This window comes from Rhineura floridana, chromosome 16, assembly GCF_030035675.1.
Source record: "Rhineura floridana isolate rRhiFlo1 chromosome 16, rRhiFlo1.hap2, whole genome shotgun sequence".
NCBI lineage: Eukaryota > Metazoa > Chordata > Lepidosauria > Squamata > Rhineuridae > Rhineura > Rhineura floridana.
In genome coordinates this window covers 12,709,966-12,732,171 of record NC_084495.1, presented here as the reverse complement: position 1 = coordinate 12,732,171, position 22,206 = coordinate 12,709,966, and the positions used below count along the sequence as shown (strand labels likewise).

The 22,206-nt window shown below is 45.8% G+C and overlaps 1 protein-coding gene across 2 annotated transcripts in view; it reads left to right on the top strand.

The window, feature by feature from the left end:
• LOC133371321 (synaptotagmin-like protein 2) overlaps window positions 1–22,206 on the top strand; it is a 92,490-nt gene that overhangs the window by 48,742 nt on the left and 21,542 nt on the right. For both annotated transcript variants that reach the window (XM_061598615.1, XM_061598616.1), the window contains 8 exons: window positions 2,856–2,955; window positions 5,939–6,032; window positions 7,827–7,920; window positions 10,758–11,906; window positions 13,551–13,649; window positions 15,338–15,429; window positions 18,423–18,524; window positions 20,329–20,498. In XM_061598615.1, coding sequence (XP_061454599.1) covers window positions 2,856–2,955; window positions 5,939–6,032; window positions 7,827–7,920; window positions 10,758–11,906; window positions 13,551–13,649; window positions 15,338–15,429; window positions 18,423–18,524; window positions 20,329–20,498 — 1,900 coding nt within the window. The remainder of the gene's footprint in view (window positions 1–2,855; window positions 2,956–5,938; window positions 6,033–7,826; window positions 7,921–10,757; window positions 11,907–13,550; window positions 13,650–15,337; window positions 15,430–18,422; window positions 18,525–20,328; window positions 20,499–22,206) is intronic.

Genomic DNA, 22,206 nt, shown 5'->3' with positions numbered 1-22,206 from the left:
CCCATTAGTATGAGAGAACTGCTTCTGCCCATGCCAGGACAAACAAGAGGGGGATCTCCTTTTATAAGCTCTCTTTGCCTCCTCCTGTTTGCCAAGTTCAGATGACTTTGACTCAAAACAGGAAGTAGCTCCTTTAAAATCCTGGAATGGATTAACATCGTTGACAGCTCCCTGCCACGTCCTGTTTAGTTTTTGAGCTGGATTTGTTAGCTGCCCATCCTGAAGAAGAGGGTGAGGTGCGTCTCCGGTTACGGATGAGCCTGGAAAGGCAGCCTCTTTTCACAGAGCTGATTTTCAGGGGTCATATCCAATCCGTTCCTCACTTTGTTTTTTATCTGTTCATTTTTTTCCCCTCTCCTCCTCCTCATGATGGTGAGAGTGCCGTAAACTACAGACTAAAATAATGAGAAACAACGAAGTTGTGGGCAATAGGTCAGTCAGTGGCTACTAGCTGTGAGGGCAATGCTCTGTCAGAGACAGTGGTCACATCCACACCATACATTTAAAGCACATGGCATCCCCCAGAGATTACTAGGAAGCGTAGTTTGTTAAGGGTGCTGGGAATTAGAGCTCTGTGAGGGGTAAACTACAGTTCCCAGGATTCTTTGGGGGAAGTATGCCATTGATTCTCAGTTGCTGGGAATCACAAGCGGGGAGAGTGCTGTTGCATGTAGGCCTCTGGGCTCATCCAAACGACTGTTTAATCAGCGATATGATCCCTTTGTGTCTTCATTAATTTTCTATGGTCCATACGACGTTGCCCATTTTCGCAGATGTTATAGCATTTAAATCCGCATCTGCAGTATCGCAAAAAAATGCGATTTCCTTTTTTTAAACTGGGAATCACCCGCTTCAACATAATGCTAGGATGCAATTCCCCGGACCTTAGCGATGTAGGCGGTTCATGGGCGGTCCTTGGCCATTTCCCCACACCCCTTCTGTCATTCCTGGCCAATCACTTTTGCGCATGTGCGCAAATGTCCGGGGGAAGAAGGCTGGGAAAAGTGAACCAATCAGGAGCGGAGCTGGGAAAAAGCGAGAAGAAGTACAGGTCCTCCCCGCTGCATGTGCAGGTGCAAAAAAAGTGTTTTTATATCAGCAAAGAGCGAACAAACAGGCTAGTGGGGACTGTCGGATGACAAAGCGCATATGGAAAACATGGATTATCAAGGTCAGTTTGGACGAGCCCTCTGTCTGACCACTGTGAGAATAGGATGCTGGACTAGATGGGCCCTTGGCCTGATCCAGCCACCAGGCTCTTCTTCTTAACATTCACAGTAGCCAAAATATTGAGGTGGTCTCAAAAGCCTGATTCAAAAGGAAACATTTTAACTGCCCTCCTGAACACAAGCCGTGAAGGAACCATATGAATCTCCCATGAGAGGCAGTTCCAGAGGTTGGGGTAGGGGTACACCACAGAAAAGCCCATCACTTCCAATGTCACTATATGCTTTCCTGAAACAACAGAAAGGCCCATTTGATCAGGAATCCTTGAAAAGCAAGGTTCCTGAGCATGAAAAGAGATCCCTCTGGATGTACAGCTGTGTACACAGATAGGTCTAGTCTCTCAATGAGTACCAATAGGTTGGAAGAGAGAGACCGCTGCCGTGATGCCACTCTACCCACACACACACACACACACACACGTTCATTGAATGCGCAAAGAATATTTGCCAGGAGCTCGTCTGTCCTCAGTTCCCCACCCCTAAAACAGGCATAGCAATTGCCTTGCGATCTCATGGGGATGTTACAAGGAGAAAGAAACATTGCCATGCACTTTGCGTATTCAAATTGCGTATTATATGCTTATAATCATTTGAAATATTTCCTCACCCAAACCAATTTGCCACTTTGAAAGGGAAAGTGTTACCAGGGTGGTAGTGTGTGTGCTTTCATTGATTTACTTGCTTACAGTTTTTAAGGCTTCATGATTCTTTGGGGAAAGCCATGTGCTTTAAATGCTTTTTAAATATGTGTAGAGACACTTTTGCTGTTGTGCGTCTCCACCTCCCTTTTTTGAAAACGGGGACAAACAGCGCTGGTCAAACTCCACCCCTTTTTACTCTAGAACCCTGGTCGGATCAACTTGAGTACATTTTTTTTTATTCAGCTTCAGGCAGATTTCACAACTGATTGGTAGATCAACCCATTTGACTTCCAGGTGTGGCCAAATGGAAACACTTTGCTGCAGAGACAGTGATTGGCCCAACACTTTGCTGTGGGCGGTCCTGAAAGGTCTGAAGTCAACAGCGGGGAAGGGAGGTGTGGCCGGCAGAGGCAGAGTTGCTTCAAAACGCAGCTAGAAAAACCATTCTGGCTGCTTTTCAAGCGACTGGTGTGCCCACAGCCTATATGGTGTGTGTGCAGCCCAAATAAACATTTCCCCTGCACTGTCTCTGGCTGCCCACGCTTTCTAATCAGAGAAAGCACCATGGGAGGAGTTACCTCATTGTATTGTCCCCTGGACCATCATTGAAGTGCTGGCACCCAGGAAGGCTGCAGGAGGCAGAACACCGGTGAGAAGATTTGTAGAATGAAACGGGACATTCACAAACATCTCAAAACCACCTCAAAAGTAAGGTATTCATGACACAGACCTTGCAACTCCAACCATGAGAATTTCACCAGCGTTACTTCCCCCGTTTCATTGTTTTCAAATGCAATTTCCATTCTCATTAATTGATGGAGAATGGTCCAAACAAAAAAGCTGGAGAAATTTCCACTGTGGAACTAGTTTTAGCCTTGTATTTATCATACAGTAAGCAATTTCTTGTGCAAATCAACAACTAGAAACCACAACAGCCATCAGCATTTTTTTAAAAAATTCATCCAACATTGCTGACTCTTTTTAACAGGTGAGAACAATGAGCATGCCCCAGCCCGTCTGGAAGACAGAAAAGCATCATTACCGTCAGAAGCAACAGTCTCGTGCTCCCCTAAATCAGAAGAAGAAAGGTAATTATTAACAGAGGAGAACAACAGACGTGGAATGCATTTGCAAATGGAAAAGGTCTAGGTCAAAGAATTGATGTGGTATCGCTTATTGAGATTCTTATTTGTGCCGTCCCATCTGTCCCAGGACATTTGACTGACTAAGGCCCCAGCTACACTATATTTAAAGCACCGTTACACCACTTCAAACAGTCATGACTTCACCCCAAGAATCTTAGGAGCTGTAGTTTGTTAAGGGTGCTGAGAGTTGTTAGGAGGCCCCTCTTCCCCTCACAGAGCTACAGTACCCAGAGTTCCCTGGGGGAAAGGATTGATTGTTAAACTACTCTGGGTTTCACTGTAGGTCTGTGAGGGGAAAAGGGGTCTCCTAACCACTCTTTGCACCCTTAAGAAAGTACAGCTCCCAAGGTTTTTTGGGGGAATCCATTGACTGTTTAAAGTGACAGAACACCTTGTTAAATATAAGATGCAGATGTGAGCTGACAAGCAAAAGACAGGTCTCTGCCTCAAGGAGCTTGCAGTACAAATTTAGACTGTGGCAGTGTGGTGAAGTGGAAGACCACACAGAAAGATTTAAAAACAACCAGGAAATGTATGCTGGTCAGTGAGGTTATACATACTTAGGTTTGAAGGAGAGAGAGAAGTGATATCTCTGAGAAGTTCTGGAACGGAGACAGCATGAATGGGAATGTTAAGAGGTGGGGCTAGCATTCATGCTCCCTCCTCACTTTTAGCTCTCACCAGAGGTCCCAAACACTGAAATCCAGAGGCCAGCACAGTGGCCAACCAGATGCCCATGGGAAGCCCACAAGCAGGACCTGAGCGCAAGAGCACTGTCCCCTCCTGTGGTTTCAGCAACTGGTATTCAGAAGCATCCTGCATCCAACTGTGCTTTTCCTGGCTGTTCCCAATGAGATTGTTCAAAATGCCTCCTTAATCCATGCTCCGAAATTAGGTTTGAAGCTTGCAGATTGTGTATGCTCCTGCTTGCAGGCTTCTCCATAGGCATCTGGTTGGCCACTGTCAAAACACAATACTGAACAAGGAAGACCTTTTGCCTGCACCAAGCTACAGGGCTCCTCTTACGTTCTGAAGACAACTACCCAATTAAAGTCAATGGGGGGAGGCGGAGAATAGTCATGGCTGCTTTCAGCTGTTTAAAAGCTACTAGTAAGCCATAAAAGGAATCTTCTGTTGATTGCTTCCCAATGTTGTTGACTCCAAATGAAATGATTCTGTGCAAGAGACCAAAACATTAATCATTAAGCAGGAAGCAACAGCTGAGATGCTGAAACAGTTGGATGCCTTTTTGCCAAATTATTTGCTTAAGGCCCCATCGGCACTACGCATTTAAAGCAGTATCATGCCACGTTGAACAGTCATGGCATCTCACAAAGCATCCTGGGAAATGTAGTTTGTGGAGGGTCCTGAGAGTTGTTAGGAGACCCCTATTTCCCTCACAGTGCTCCATTTCTCAGAGTGGTTTTAACAATCAGTCCCTCTTCCCAAGGAACTCTGGGAATTGTCACTCTGTGAGGGGAATAGGGAGATCTTCCTAACAACTCTCAGCACCCTTAACAATCCCCAGGATTTCTTGGGGGGAAGCCTTGACTGTTAAAGTGGCATAATACTGCTTTAAATGCAGAGCTTGGAAAAGTTACTTTTTTTGAATTACAACTCCCATCAGCCCAATCCAGTGGCCATGCTGGCTGGGCTGATGGGAGTTGTAGTTCAAAAAAGTAACTTTTCCAAGCTCTGTTTAAATGTATAGTGCAAATGGGGCCTAAGACTGTAACCACCTCCCTTTTGCCAATTAGCTCCATTCTGAAAATAAAAGGGAGCATTTTGCAATTCATTAGACTGATGGAGAGACTTTTCGGGCCAGTCCTGGTCTGACTATGGCTGGCCTCAACCATCTAACCCAGACTGTTCCTCACAGAGGAGTGGGCTCCTCTCCAACTGGACACTGCTGAGCTAGAAAGACCCATTGCCTAACCCAGAATAAGGCAACTTCCTACGTTCCTGCAGCCCTGTGGCCTCTGGGTGGGTGAATTCTTGTAAGGAGGATGTATATTTCCTAGCTCCCAGTGCTGGCCGGCACATGAGAGGGATGTTCCCTCTTACAGGTTGGTTGTGGTCCCATCATTACACCAAGATCCTGGTTATTCCCTCTGCTCAGTATCTTTTGTCCCATTCACTGTTAGCCACAAAAATGCCCTCCAGGGCCAGCACCAGGCATGACTGGGCCCCTGGACACCAGCCTGCCCGGGCCTGTGGTGCTGTTCACCCTAACACCCCATCCCGATACAGGCAGCACTGGGCTTATATTGGCCCGTCCACCTTACCTACATCTGGTGTCAGTTTGCACACCTCGCGTGCTGTGCGCCCATGCCTACCATCACCCAAGATGGCAGCAGGGGCATCAACCCCTTAGAGATGTCCCCGCTGCCATCTTGGGTGATAGCAGGCATGCATGCACTAACATAGCAGATAGGTGAAGGAGATGGGCTTATTTAAACCTGTGCCGCCTGTATTGGGGGTGTGTGCCTGGGACCTTCCACTCCACAATCTGCAGCAGTGTTGGGTCACACGGTGTGCCCAGGGGCCCTCAGCCAGGACTCAACCTGGCCGCGCATTGGCACCAGACCTGATGCCCTCCTCCATTTTTGCCACCTGCAAATGGGTTGGTGAAAGACAAGAAGCAAAGCCTTTCTACCCCAGCTCTATGAAAAACACCTGTTGTTGGGCTCCAAGCCTTCCGCTCCATCAGTTCCAGTCAGCACCGGTCACCACCGTGTTTGAGATACATGTATTTTAGGACCCACCCTAAATTGTTTAAACTGATTTTAATCTTACATGTTTACGTTGTTGTAAGCAGCCCTGGGATCTTACGGCAGAGGGGAGGTAAGAAATCCAATAAATCATCATTATCATCATCATCTCAGGATCTGTGCCTTTCTGATAAAGCACCGTGCTGTCTCTGCAGATGGCATGAACCTGCTCTGGATTCTGCAAAAGGACACAGATCCAAGCCGAAGCCAAGACTGAGGGTGTCTACCTTCCCATCCTCTGCAGAAAAGGTAGTCTGTCCAGGGAAAGTGGGGTTGACATTGACTGGCAGCGGTGGATCCAGGACAGACAAACGGAAGTCCTCCTTCACATAAAGGATATGGAACATATGGAATCTGCTACTGCAAGTTGTGGTGATGGCCAGCACCTTTGGTGGAGGTGGGGACAGTGGACACATGTGGCTCTGATGTCAGTGGGGCAGTAAATCAAATCACCTTTCAAGGAGCTGTCCAAGGTGCTGAAAGTTCAGACTAAAACCCAGAGTGAATACATTGCCCCGCTGACATTGGAGCCACCAGTCTCCACTGGGGGGCAGGGAATAGTCAAATTTGTGGAGGACAGGTGTCCTGTTCTGATTCCGAGGAGGAGCCCATGAGGAACAGTGGGGCAAGACATTAAAGAGAGCTCTTACTGAGCAATCTCCCGTGGCAATGTCTGGGGCCAGAGTAGGGATGGGGGAGAAATCCAATTCAGTTCACATTTAAAGGCAAATCTTCCTAAGTTGCACTTTCCAAAACAATACGAGAACCGAAACATAGGCGTCCTTCTAAATTCACAGTTTTCCCGAATTTTGCAATGCAATTCCCCAGCCACGTAATCTGTGAAAAATGCATATACTGGGGTAGAATGTGCGTAAAGATGCATATATTGGTGAAAACAACAAGCAAACATGCATTATATTAGGGGGAATTAGTTTGCAAAAATGTATGTATTAGGCAAAATACACATGCAAAAATGGGTATATTAGGAGAAAATTGCACTAAAGTGCTGGCGAATTTTCATCCTCCTCCTTTATTTGTATGCCGCCTTTCTACAGTAATCCTCGCTCAAGGTGGCTCACAGCATGAAAAACGTTTCACAATTCAATCTGTCACAAAACAAAATTCAAATAGTCAAACAATAAGTTAAAGAAAACATCTCTTTTAAGAAAAATACAAGAAAAACTGAAACAAGACTCGTATCATTCATAATAAGCTCCAACAATGGAATACAAAAACATAATCCCAATAACAGCAAAAATAACTGACCTCCAGAATTAACTTTTGGCCCAAACACAAGCCCCTAAACTATACCCCACAGTCAAAATTGTCTCTGGCATCTTCAGATAGTAGCAGCTTTTCTAGCTGCCACCAGTCAGGGCCCCACACTCCCAGGCCTGCTGGAAAGAGGCCAGCATGCAAAATTGTCATGAGGAAGGACTTTAAAAAGAAAATCACAAACCAGTGTGGAAATGTAGAGAAATGAATTTCAGACTGAAAAAATTAGAACCGGAGAGAAACGAAGATTGACAGATTCACCCATCCCTAAGCCAGGCTGAAGCCTTTTTTCACTTTTTCACCCTTGAAAAGTGGAAGGCCTTAAAAGGGCAGGCCTCTGGCCTGGAGACCTGCAGTCTGTCGCCTCTCCAGGAGCTCATGCCAGGCAAGCTGACTGTGTCAGTGCACCAGCTCTGAGGATTAGGCTGAGAGCTTTCTGGTCCTGGGATCAGGCCCTGCCACCCCTAATCCAGGCCTCAGGCCGTGGGGTCTCTCGCACCTCAGTCTGGAAGGTTTCTGGCATCTGAGGCTCACGGTTTCTAGTTCAGTGGTAGCAGAACCAGTGGGCATGTTCCCACCCCCCTTCCACTCATTCAGTATGAATGAGGATGGAAGATCTGAAGAGGCCTTTCTACTTCCCTGCCTTCCATCTTCCCCCATCCAAAATTTAAGAACCGTGCTTGGAACTTGGCAGCCATATTGAAACCTAACAAAGCAACACCCTTTACATTTTTGCGAAGAAATCAAGCTGTTTTTTCCCCCCGTCAGAGATCGAGTCTAGAAGATGTCTCTCCAGCAGACAGCGGCGTTGGCATAAGTCCATTCCTGGTTACAAGAAGCAACTCACAAGGGTATGGAAAAGGTATGCTTCACTTGTGGAAGTGGCCTCTTAGCCAACCTGTTCTTCCACATGAATGCCTTCCCGTGGAAGAACTCACAAAACGAACGCTGTGGGTGCAGACTGAGGGATATATCTAATGTGAACCCGACTCAGAGTAGACCCATTGAAAGTGATGGCCGTGACTGACTTAGGCTCATTAGTTTCAAAGGGTCTACTCTGAGTACAACTTAATTGGAGACAATCCTGTATGCACCCTCCTGTTTGGCCAAGCACACCCAGTTTCTTTGTGAGTTCTGTTTCACTGGATCAGCTCCTCACACCACGAACAGACGAGCCGGACTTTAAAATACGTGGCCATTTCATAGTGTTCCTCGATACAAGCGTGCATTTTCTTTCTGTCCCATTTCCAACATGGATAAAACTGGATCTGCAGGTTTTCAGCACACTTCAAGCCGAATCAAGGAAATTCTGATTTCTCCTCCCGGAAGGGAGACAAAAGGCTCCATTCAGATGTAACGATGTTGGTCTCATAAATCCTGATTTATCAGACCATGAACAAGCGTTACACCTGCATACGCCCTCCTTTCTGTTGCGTATCGTAATAGAACACTTCTGGGATTTGTTAAACCACAGCTTCCTGTTGCATCCACCCTGGGAAACTGTGGTTCGATCTCTTGACTACTAGCCATAATATGAAACAAGTGTTTGTTTGTTTGTTTAGTTACTTACATAAAAATTATCAAGCTGTTCAGCAAAAAAAGAAAAGGGCTCCCAAAGTGCTTACAGATCACTACAGGAATACCCCGATTTACGTACCTTCGTTTAACGGACCCTCGCGATAACGGACATGCTCCATACGCCACCATACCCCGCTTAACGTACGCGCGCTTCGCAATTATGGGCACTTAATGGCATGATGCCACTGCCATCTAGTGGCGATTGCAGTGCAGTACATGCATAGATAATTGCTTCACTTTAAGTACATTTTCACTTTACATACACGCTCCGGTCCCATTGCGTATGTTAATGCGGGGTATTCCTGTACAAAAAAAAGACAGCTCTTACCTTTGGCTTACAATCCAAAAAGACACAACACAAAAGGAAAATGGATTGGGAGGAGAGAAGAAATAGGCAAACTCCGTTACAAGTTCTTAGTCACAAGTTCTTCCAATGACCAGCTGGGGTGGAAAAGTTCAAGAAGAAGAGGAGCCAAATGGTGCTTTTCTCTCATCTGTGCCTATGGAGTGGCCCTTCATCCCATTTCTTCCAGCTCTGCTACAGCTTCATGATGACAGATTACAGTTGCTGGAGGGAGGATCCCAACTTCTCAGCAGAGATGATGGTGGCCCTGAATCTCTTCCCTCCTCTATTACAGCCTCTGATCCTCGCAGTTTGTAGTTGGAAATTAAACCACAGTTTCCCCATCTGGATGAAATGGGAAACTGTGTTTTAACAAACCCCAGAAGTGTTATATTATGGTCCAGGGCAGATGGGAGTGGGAAGTATGTTGGCACAACACACATTCTTGGTATAATATACCGTAAATGATTTGTTAGACTGAGATCGCTGCATCTGAAGAGGACCAAATCTGATTCCCCAGATGTGTGTACAGTTGTCGCACATGCCTGTTGGCTAGCACTTGTGACAACTTCTGGCCCCAATCCAGAAGAAGTTTTTAAAAAATTCTTTTTCAAGTAAGGTGAACTACTATTACCTACGTGCATGCATAGATTGTTATTTAATTAATTTATTATTACATTTATATCCCACCTTTCCTCCAAGGAGCTCAAGGTGGTGTAGCAACATTCTCAGAGTGGTTTAACAGCCACTCCCTCCTCCCGGGGAACTCTGGCAATTGTAGCTTTGTGAGAGGGAGTAAGGGTCTCTTCAGGATCCTTCACAAACTACACGTCCCAGGATTCTTTGGGGAAAACCCGGATGATTTAAAGTGGGAGAAGAGTGCTTTGAATGTATTATGCAGACGGGGCCTGAGCCTCCTTTTTGTAGGCCAGCTGGGTTAGAAAAGAGGGCAGTACAGCCTAAATATATATATTGTTTGGAGGTACATTTGCAGGTGAGAATCAGCACGTGAAGGAAGGGTGAAACACTCTCATCTTCCCAGTCCATGTCCCATCCCTGCATTGACATTCCAAGGAAAACGTGGGGTCAGGCAGTAGCTGTGCATGTGTGGTGGGACAGAGCCCCCTTCCCAACACTGGGGTCATGGCTGCTTACCTGGACAAAGTGGGGCAGCAGGAGTGCTGGGATCCCACAAATACAACAGGCTAAGTACAGGGATTGGCAGGGCTGGCTCTTCTGGTGCACCCCCGCAGCCCCAGTATCACCCCCATGGCCCCAATGTCACTCCCACTCCAGGCCCATCCAGGTAAGCAATAGTAATGCTGGTGCTAGAAGGGCAGAGCTGAGACCTGCCCTCCCGACCATACATGCTTTGTATTGTGTAGTTACACTCTATGGCCGGGGCAGAACTTACTGCTTTCTCCAGAGCAAAACAAGAAAAAAGAACCATAGGATAGCACAGAATGGGGCTGTCCACGTATCTGAGCTGGATGGTATGCACCTTTTTATAATGTAATCTGCTGTCCATATTAGACAAAGGATACTGTATTTTCCGAATAGGTTTTTCCCAACTTGGTGCCATCCAGATGAACTACAGCTACCATCATGTGTGATGATTGGCCATGCTTGTTGGGGCTGATGGGAGCTGTATGCCAAGACATCTGGAGGGCACCAGGTTGGGGAAGGCTATATTAAACAATTTTGGAATGCCTTGGAAATTGCAAAGCATGTGAGCAGCATTCAGTCAACAGGCACTGGAGATTCTGGTTTCGTTGCAGGTCATGACATACCCTCAGCAATATCTGCAAAGCTTTCCGAAAGGGATCTTGATTTTCCTTACTCAACCGGCGGGGATATTCCCGATACTGCAACAGAAAACCGTGCGATTTCAGTAGTTACGCAGGAAGAATCCAGCACTTCCAGCAAGATACTGGTGAAGAGGGCGTCTAGCAAAGGGTTGTTTTGCCCCAACACAGTTGTAGGGAATGGAGCTGAGAAACCAGAGTTTGGCCTGGCAAAAAAGGAATCACTGAAGAGCTCAAAACTGCCAACTCTAGAATGGGAAAATGGTCGTTCTGTAAAACAAGGAGCCAATTACACTATCTCATCTAGCAGCAACAAAGACGAGGACGTTGTCCTAGACCGGGAACATTTCAAGAACTTGAAGAGTTTTTGGGAGAAGGGAGGTGAGCCTGCCTTGGCTAATGATGTATCTGAAATCTTGATAGAAAAGGCCAACACCACAGACGTCGGCCTAAGGCCATCAAGATTGAACCGGTCTCTCTCAACCCAGTCCAATAACAGCCAAAATGGCGATGGCAAGTCCGCTGCTAATATACATCCCAAAGCCAGAATCCCCTACAGAAAACCAGCCACCTTGTCTTCCAGCGAAGATGAGCCTACTTACACAGTGCCACCAAGGAAAGGATCAGGATCGTCTATCCCCAGGTCCACATACGGCAGAAGCAAAGGGGGAACAGCTAACAGAAATAGCCTAAGTGATGGAAATGGGAAGCAGTCTCCAGTGGTGGAGGAGGAGGAGAAGGTGCAGCGTTGCACCAGGAGATCAAAATTGCCAGTTCGAGTGCCTTCAGTCAAAATAGAGGCACCAACTAAAGAGCAGGCTGGCATCACTTTTGAGCCGGAGACACCCGCTGACGAGTTTGTCATGGCCGAAGAAAGCAAACGCAAGATGAATTCATTGGCAGGTAGGGTTCAGATATTGATAGAGTCCGTACCTTCAGAGGACATTGATAAACTTGCTAGTGCTGTGGAAGGAAGTTCTGACTTGGGCTCTCGGGACAACCTAGAAACTGAAAAGATGTTGCTTAAGGATGAACCTTGTAGTCTTGCAAAGGACCCGCTGCAAAACGAAGCTGTTGACCAAAGAGGAGTCGCTCAAGAAATGGATTCTTCTACACTTTCAGGTACTGATGCTTTGTTAGCTAAGCATGATCTTGTGTTGGTCAGTACTAGGGATGTGCTAGAATTCTGCCCAATTCAGATTTGGTACTGAATTTGCTTATTCTCTATAGTTGCGGATCAAATTTTTATGTAGCGATTTTCCACAGCTGTTTTCAAAAACTGGTGTTTTTTATAAAAAAAAATCTGCCTCTAAAATATTGATATTAAGAACAGTCGTTTTATTGATGTTTCATTTATCGATATTTCCTTTAAAATTGCTGATATTAATATTTTTGAGGGGGGGAAACAGATTGGTAAAAGCAGCAAATTCTCTCGCTACAGAAGCAAGAAAGGAAATAAAAAAGATTGTTTTCGTGTTGACTACCAAAAATAGCCAATGGCAGCAGATCCATTCAAAACAGCATAAAAACCTTCCAAACAGTAGAGTTGGATAAGTCTAGTGAGTATATAAGTCAGACTAGAGAAATCCAGTTCACATTTAAAGGCAAACAAATCTACCTAATTTGCACTTCCCAAAACAATACATGAACTCCGCCATCTTCCAAAATTCACACTTCTCCAAATTTGGCAAGTAATGTGTTCAAACATGCATATACTAGAGGAAAGTGTGCGTTACTATGCATATTTTAGTGACGAAAGCATTAAAAATGCATTAGGGGAAATTGCTTGCAAAAATGTGTGTGTTTTTGCTTGGGCTGGGAATATCCCCATGCAGGACCGGCACCAGGCATGACTGGGACCTTGGGCACCAGCGTGCCCCAGGCCTGTGGCACCATAGCCCAACCCCCCCCTACAGGCAGCACGGGGCTAATAAGCCCACCTCCGTGCTCGCTGTGCAAGCATGCCAGCCATCAACCAAAATGGTGGCAGGGCATCAGCCCCTTAGGGACAGCTCTGCTTCCAACTTGGTTGATGACAGGCATGCGCATGCAACGCGCACATCATTCACAGGGATGGGAGAGGCAGCTGAAGCAGGCAGGCAGGCTTGTTGAAGCCCACACTGACTGTATTGGGAGGGTTCCTTGGAGCTCCCTCTCCACGATCCGTGGCAGAGTTGGGAGCTGATGTTGGTGTAGATCATGAAACGGGAGTGCTACCCTCTCACCCTAAGGAGGGGCCCCTCTGGGCCACAGACCCTCGGCCAAGGCCCAACCTGTCTGCCCTCTGTGTCTGAAACCCTAGAGACCAGCTGCCAGTCAGGGTGGACAATTCTGAGATAGATAGGCTCTGGAAAAGACAGCTTCCTCTGTTCCAAAAGATCCCTTCCATGCACCCTCCTGCTTGCCCAAGCACACCCTGTTTCTTTTTGTGTTCTGTTTTGCTGGATCAGCTCTTCACACAACTGAACAAATGAGCCAGGCTTTAAAATCCACCGACCCCCCCCCGCCACCTTTCAGAAATGTGATTTGTGGTTGGAGAGGGAGCGAGGGAGAGCTGTTGGAGTAGAATATGTAAGCCAGAAAAACACCCAGCTGTGTACACAAGCTCCTGGACCACAAGCTATAATCTCTAGATCAAATAAAGAAAGAGAAGAGGGTTAAAATCCTCAGGGGGCAGAGGAAGCTGCCCTGTTCAAAGTGTGGTTACAATCATGCCAGTGTCTTTCATTGTCTAATACTGGCCTGTTTATTTTCAATGTATTCCAGAGGGAAACAGGCATCATGCTCCTGTTGCCAAGAAGTTAATTCGCGCCAACGGCTACAGCTTTGCAAAGAGCATGGTGAACCTTTACACGACCACAGAAAGTAAGTGGCAGCCTGCTTCAAGCCATTGGTTTGGCTTTTTCTAATAATGTGAGCTGACAAAGGTTACCACTCACTGATCTGAACCTCCCCAGTTCTAGATGGGGGGGGGGGTGCTTGAAAAACCTCCTGGGTTTTGCTGTCTGCTGAAGAGTTAAGGAAACGGAATGGGGTGGAAGTTGCAGCCATCTAGAAGGCCTTTCAGGACAGTTGCGCACACACACCTTGTTTGTGCAAAACAATACAGGAGCTGGTAAAAGTGTGGTGCAGTGTGGTGAGTCACAATTTATCCAAATCATAGCAGCTAACCACAATGGCTATGCTTTGCCTCCACAGTCAAAGGCAGTTTGCTTCTGAATACCAGTTGTTCGAAGCCGCGGGACGGGAGAGTGCTCATGCACTCAGGTCCTGCTTGCGGGCTTCCCATAGGCGTTTTGTTGGCCACTGTAAGAACACGAGGCTGGACTAGATGGGCCACTGGCCTGATCCAGCAGCCTTTTCTTATGTTCTTATGTTTAGTGAGGGGTGGGTGACAGGCATGTTAGCCCACATGGACACATCCTCATCCCTGCAGGAAGGAGCGTCAGACCTTTGTTCATTGAACACAAAGATCTAAAGCAGGGATGGAGGACTGGACCTGGCTAGCAGGCCAGATTCTTCCCTCTTGTCGGGTCTTGCAAACCACTGCAACCAACACTTTGCAGGGGCCAGCGATTCAGCTGATTGTTGGGGCTTGCAAAGCTCTGTGCGTGGGTGTCAATAATCCTTTCAGCCCACACCTGTCTTCATTATTATTCAGTATTATTCTCATACTGTTTTTTACTGTATTATAGTATTTTATCTCATTGTGTTTTAACTGTTTTGTACGTCGCCTAGAGTGGCCTTTGGCCAGATAGGCGACACAGAAATTAAATTTATTATTATTATTATTATTATTATCATCTGGCCCACAGCAGGTGTCATATATAATGACGGCAGGTGGGCGTGGCTTGACTAAAATGGCTGCACCGGCCAAATTGGGGGGGGGGGGGCTCAGTGGACATGATCAAGCCCGTGGGGCAAAGGTTCATCAAACTGATGCAAGAATGTGGAGAACTGAATTCAAGAGTGGGAAAACGAGAAACTGAGAGAAGCTGAACTTGACAGATCTGCCCATGTGGAAGTATGCGGGGTTACTTTTACTTGCCACATTTTCTGTGGAACAAGAAAATCCAGATGAAATATACAGCCTGGCATTTTGATGACATGTGGACAGTGTGGAAAATGTCTGCGCATGAGCAGCACCAATTCCACAGTAGTCTCCTACCTAATTATTTACACAATTTGTTTACCCTTGTCCCTTGCACCGGTTTTGGCTCACTAGTAATTTTGATTTCAACCGCTAGAGGGAGCTGAATCCATCTATAAAGATAGTAAGCAGACATTCATTTCTTTCTTCCTTGTTTACATGTTTTGGTAACAGCTGTGCCTTTGTCAGGGCTATTGCTATTCAAGAAAGAAAATGAAGACATAGGTTTTAAAAAATTATGTGCGCGATCTTACACATTTGAAAAAGCCATTCGACTTGCTGCAGTCCCTTTATCCTGTGGCCAAGACTGATAATGAATCTGGCTTTTATTCAGTTTTGTGGCTTCAAGGCATGGGATGGGATACAGTCTTCTTGTTAATTTGTTTACTTTCCTTGTTTCTAGCCTACACTAAGCCCCAGATGTTAAGCCATCAGTATCTTGAGCCCGAGAGAGCCAAAGACCTTAGCAAATCCATCCCTCTCCTCCTCTCTGAGGTAAGACTATGTGGGTCGCCTAAGATTGTGTCTGTTAAGTGCCAGTTACGCCACATCTGCACCTTACAGTTAAAGCAGTATCATACCACTTTAACAGCTGTGGCTTCCCCCAAAGAATCCTGGGAACTGTCATTTGTTAAAGGTGCTAAGAGTTGTTAGGAGATCCCCATTCCCTTCACAGAGCTACAGGTCCTAGATTCAGTGGCAGCTGGTAGCTCCATGTCAGTGGGGCAGTGGAATCTGCTCTGGGGTTTTGTCTGAACTTTCAAAGAACTGTCCAAGGTGCTTTTGAATCCACTCCGAGTTTTAGTCCAAACGTTAAAGGAGCTGTCCAAGGTGCTTCAGATAACTCTGAGCGAGCAACTTGCTGAGACAAGAGTTGAGAGCAGACAGAGGCCTTTTAAGCCTTTTGTCACCAAATTACCTCCCTGCCTTCAAGGAGAACTTCAGAGCCTTAAAGGGTCAACCCCCTGGCCTGAAGGGGGGCACGTCTCCTCCACTTCGTAGCCTCCCTCCTAATACACTCCCTGCGCCACTGGACTGGTGAAGTGTGGTGGGAGGCATCTGGTTCCTATCCTTGATCTGGCTCCTTGGCTGGTGCATTTGCAGCCTCTGAGTCTCGATTGCTGGTGGATTCAGGGGTCACGTCATGTCCACCATAAATTTATCTGTTCTGTATGTGATTGAGCATTATAATACATGTACCAGGAAAACAGGCAAAAACCCTTTCTTCTGCCATACGAGGCCACACTGTGATTGCCATCATGTGTCTGTCTGCTTTGCTTTTGATCAGATTTGCATAACGGTATAGCCAAATGTATCTTCTGCTTCTTATGGGAGAGTTCCCTACAGGTTGCCAGCCAGCCATACCCTCCTGCAGGATACTCCATTCCATCCTCCTTGCCTTCCCACCCCTGCCCTCATTTTCCGTTTTTCTTGCCCAACCAACACTCATCAATCATTCTATAGTTCCTAAGCATGCTCAGTATTTGGGGAGGGGGCTTGCATTTATTTGTTTGTTTATTAAAAACCTTTTGCACTCATGCACCCCCAGAACAAGCGTAGACCTCCCTCTCTTTTCTCAGTAGCCTTGCTTTGACTCAAGTTTCTGTCATCGCTCACCACCTGGCTTTGCTGTTAGAGAGAAAGTGATGGACAGGTCTCGGTTCATTGGACAATGTTTATGGTTCTTATAAAGGGAAAGTGGTTTGGGAAATGCAGGCATTCACTGCTAAGAACAGCTAAATGCTGCCCTGCCTGTCCCCCCCACCCCAGCTGAGAGCAGGAAATATAGATTGGTCTTGGCATTCTTGCACCTCTTATAGCTGGGAAATGCAGTTGTTTCCAGGGCATGCAAGCCACTTGATTTCAGGGAATCATAGAATAGTAGAGTTGGAAGGGGCCTATAAGGCCATCAAGTCCACCCCCCTGCGCAATGCAGGAATCCAAATCAAAGCATTCCCAACAGATGGCTATAATGACATCTATAATCCCTTTCCTGGTTTCCTCTTTTTTTTCTTTTTTTTAATTATTATTATAGTTTATTTCTATCCCACCTTTTGGCCAAAAGGCCCTCAAGGCGGCTTACAAAAAATAAACACAAATATAGAAATACATCAATAAAAACAATACAATTTACAAAAATGTCTGGCTTTCTGGCTCTTTTCTATGGCTATAGAGCATAAGTTTTGCTTTTCATATTCATTCATTCTATATCCCACTCTTTCTTCAAGGAACTTGAGGTGGTGCATAAGGCTCTTCCCCCTTCCCTATTTTGTCCTCACAACAGTCCTGTGAAATAGGGTAGGCTAAGGAACCTCAGGCCCAGAGACCTGAATGCAGCCCTCCAGTTTTCTCTGCCTGGTCCTTGGGACTCTGCCCAGGCCACAACTCTCACCAGCCTGCTCTGCCCCCTCCTTGAGTGCTTTTGCCCGGCTGGAGTCTTACTTTGTTTATAAAAGTATTTATATACCGCATGTTACAGTCTGTCTCGGGGCACTGTGCAAGTTAAAATGATAAAACAGTAACTTCGCAATACTACAAATAAAATACAGCTGATAACCAAAAGAGCACCATTAATTCCTTCCTGACATGAAACTCCAAAAAGGGCTTGAGCTCACAGGTACATTTTAACAAGCATCTAAATATCATCAGCGTTGGCGATGGTTGGAGCTCCAAGGGGAGGTGATTGCATAGGAAGGGGGCTGCCACAGACAAGGCCCTCCCTTTGGTTGCCGCTAATCGAGATTGTGACGCAATGAAGAGGGCCTCAGTTGGGGATTGTGACTTCCCCAAAGAGGGCAGGGGAGAAAGAGGCACTCTTGCAGGCATCCTGGTCCCAGGGTGTTCAGGGCTTTATAACTTAAAACCTGTTGAGTGTGTTCAAGTCAAGTTCGTTCAAATGATCCTCTGCAATTTTTTTGTCTAGCATTCGGAATGTTATAAGCTGCTGTGTGGAAGTATAAAATATACTTAAGATTAAGGAAGCATCAAAACACACACACAGTGGAAAGTGAATAGTTTGATTTATGTTTCCCAACAATTACGACCAATAAGCTGAAAGGCCCACTTGAAGAGTCTAAAGAGTAAAAAAAAAAAAAAGAGTAAAAGAATGAACTTGAAGATGAACTAGAAATCGTTTAAAGTTCTACCCAAAACTAACTTAATTCACGTGTAGTTCACCCGGCAGTTATGGGAATTGAGCTACTTTCAGTTGTAGTTCAGAGATTTTTGAAGTAATTGTGTGAACTTGGTTAAGCCAAGCTAGTTCATTCCAAGCACTATATCTTTTTTTAAAAAAAATCACCTGAATTTTACACCAACGACCAAAAACAAGTATCCTCAAATGTAATAGTACAAATCAGGAATTCAAGAAACATACTCGTCAGCAGTCACACTCTCCTTGCACCCATCACATCCCTCCATCCACTTAATCCCCAATGTAGCAAAACACTCAACCCAATAATTAATACCCCTCTTGGTTTGATTTGCAGACGGAATCGGACACAGCTTCAGAAATCAGCTTCCAGTTCAGCAGGCACAAGAAAACACCCAGCATGGGGAGCCACTCCTCCGACATGGCCTCCGTCTCCTCGGTAAGGACCTAATGTGTGCCTCCTCGCACATGGGTTTTAGGGTGTGGCATAGTGATTAGAGTATTGGACTAGGACCTCGGAGACCAGGGTTCAAATCATCGCTCGACCATGAAGTTTGCTGCATGACCTTGGGCCAATTGCAATTTCTCAGCCTAACCTACCTCGCAGGATTGTTGTAAGGATAAAAGGGAGAGGGGGAGAACTATATACTCCACCTTGAACTTCTTGGAGGAAAGGCAGGAAATAAGTGTAATAAATAAATAAATATCAGACGTACCTAGGGTTGTTTCTCTCCCCTCCCACCCCCTCTCCAAAACTGCTACTTCCGCTCACTTGCCTATTCTGTGTCCAGCTTCCTCCATCTGTCAGCTTCAGTTAGATAAAAACAGGTGGAACCTTCTTGGCTTCTCAAGTCACTTCAATCTGACAGAGCTGAAAAGAAAAATGCAGACACTTTTTGGCCACATCATAGGGTGGCACTGTAGAGATCAGGACCCCAGTATCTCTACCCAGGAGGCACAAGGCATGGGGCATAACTAGGATCCCTGTTCCAGGAGAGATGGACGCACACATACATGTAAGTTACAAATTGGGAATATAACTTTATTGTGTATAGCCAAAGGCCTTAACAATATAAACAAAAAATTATTAAACCTTTCTCATACAACATTCTCATTAAAATATAAAATATAGGCAAGTTACAGGTTCTTTTAGTGGCTTACTAGCGCCATCTAGTCAGAAGGATGTAAACTGTTAGGAAGCTGCCTTATGCCAGGTCAGACTCTACATCCTCCTAGGCCAATACTGTCTACTCTGATTGGCAGCAGCTATCTGGGATCTCAAGCAAAGAGCTTGCCTTTCTTATCACCTTGCTACCTGTTCCTTTTAAATGGAGATGCCAGGCACTGGACCTGAGAACCAATGTGGTGTAGTGGTTAGAGTGCTAGACAAGGGTTGAAATCTCCGCTTAGCCTTGAAGCCCTCACTAGGTGACCTTCGGTCAATCACCGCTTCTCAGCGTAACCTTCCTCCCAGGATTGTTGTCAGGATAAAATGTGGGGGGGGGTGAAGAATCATGCATGCCACATTTGTTTTCTTGCTGCCCTTTGCCATAAGGTCCCAGGGCAGTTTACACTTATAAAACAAACGAAACAGTTATAATCATAAAACCAGAAAAAAGTGTAAAAACAATTAGTAACAATTCCATATATAAAAGCAATGCAAGTATTTAAAAACTATTCCACATATAAAAATAGTTCCAGTGCAGATGCAGACTGGGATGCAGATCTCCACTTTAAAAGGGCCTGTTGAAAGAGGAACACCCTTTGAGGAAAAGTGGGATATCGACCATAATAAATAACCCCTTTCGCAGGAAGGCGTGTGCTGTGGTCCAATACCCAAGTACAACCATTTTCATTCTGTCTGGAATGCCACCCAAGAAGTATAACTTGTTAACTCTATGGAAATAATGCTTCTCTTCTCTCTGAAGCATGGGCAAAAAATCGTGGAAATTTACACGGAGCCTGGGGAAGTGCCATAGCTCAGTGGCAGAGCATCTGCTTTGCATGCAGAAGGTTCCAGGTTCAATCCCAGCATCTCCAGGTAGGGCTGGGAGAGAGACCCCTGCCTGAAGCCCTGGAGAACCTCTTTCAGCCCTACGCCAGATAAAGCAATGGTCTTACTCAGTGTAATGCAATGTCCCTTGTTTCTTTGTTGGATCGCCTCCCCTCTCCATGGAGGAGAAGCAGCAGTCATGAGCCCACAGACCTCCTTACTGAGAATGTCCCTCTTGCACCCTGGACAGGTGAGCGGCAGCGTCCTGAGTGTGTACAGCGGTGATTTCGGAAGCGTTGACGCTCAGGGACTCGTTCAGTTTGCCCTGGATTATGATGAGAAAAATCGGGAATTCCAAATTTTTGTCTCCCAGTGCAAGGACCTGGCTGTTGTGGATGAGAAAAAAGGACGGACGGACCCGTAAGTGGAGATGAAAATGTCGTAGCTATGATGCTAGCAAGATCTGTGCAAAGCAAACATTTGATGGCCAATGCTGGGGCATCTGGGACCTGGTTCTAAAATCCTGAACTCTGAAATTGGGGACAAAATTAGGGCTCACTACCAATTAACTGTAAGAATCTTAGGACTGGATTGGATGATATCTCTCCCTGATCAGTTCCATATGCATGGGAGGGGACAAGAGCACATTTGCTGTCCTTAATTACCGTATATACCATATACGTGCAAGGATGTCTGACAGTGCAGGACAATAACATTCAAATATTGCCTGCCCAAGTGAAATCCAACACATGCAGGCACAGTCTCCACGGCCAGTTACCAGATATTATCTGGGAAATTGGCGTACATGTGTTGGATTTTACGCACGTAGGTTGTCTTTGAGAGAGTTACAGCCATGTGTAGATATCCCAGGGCATTGGAGGTGCACATAGGGCACAAGTGTGCTTTATAGTTCCATGTTCTTTGGCCGTGGGTTCTCAGATGTTGTTGGACCACAACTCCCATCATCCTCAGCCAGCTTAGCCTATGATAGGAGCTGTGGTCCAACAATATCTGAAGACCCAAGGTCAAAGAACACTGCAAGTCTAGCTCCTCTACATGCCTGTGGACTGGATTGAGGAGAGCGATCATCCAGTCCAGCCTTTCGCTGACTCATTACTTCATCAAATCTGCATAACGTTGCATATGAAACGTACTTTGTTTTTGAGGTGAAGCATGCATGCATTCTCTCCTAAGGGACAACTCTCTTTCCTCCCATACAAAGGAGGAAATGTCCTTTGTAAGAGCTCTTACTGACTGCAGCTTCTATAAGCACTTGCATTTCTAAGAAAAATAAAGTGTAAATCTGCTGTCTAATAAATTGGGAGCGCCTCAGTGAAAATATTTTAGGGCTCCAGCTTCCTCCATACAACCTGTTTCTTCAGTGTTCATTCTGATTCATTTGCACAAATAATAATAATAATATTTAATTTGTTTGTCGCCTATCTGGCAAATGGCCACTCTAGGCGACGTACATTAAAATGAGATAAAATACAACAATAACAATGCAGTCATATTAATAACAGTAAATAAAAATGTAGGACAGTCATCAATACATATAAAAACAATTATATTAACAGCGTACGATGACAAGATCAAGGAGATTTACCCTTCCCAAGGACCTCAAAGGCCTGTTGGAATAGCCAGGTCTTCAGGGCCTTGCGGAATACCTCTAGGGAGGGGGCATGTCGAAGGTCACATGGGAGGGAGTTCCAGAGATTGGGGCCACCACAGAAAAGGCTCTCTCCCTAGTACCCACCAACCTAACTATTTTGGTTGGCGGGATTGAGAGAAGGCCTTGTGTGGCTGATCTAGTTGGGCGGCATAGTTGGTGGCGGTGGAGGCGCTCTTTCAGGTAAGCTGGACCGAAACCGTACAGGGTTTTAAAGGTTAAAACCAACACCAAAGCTTAACATGGTGGTTGTGTCTGGGCTTTTTTGAGCTTCCGTCCTGATTTGCTTGCGGGGTTCACCATTCCTCCATCCCACACTTTTCGGTGCATGCTTCTGTCACTTTCCTCCCTGCAAAATGTCCATAAAAAAAAAAAAGATAGGTTTGTTGCTTTAGGGCAACAGAACTCTTTAAACCATTTTAATTGTGCAAACCTATATATCTAGGATGTGCTTGTATC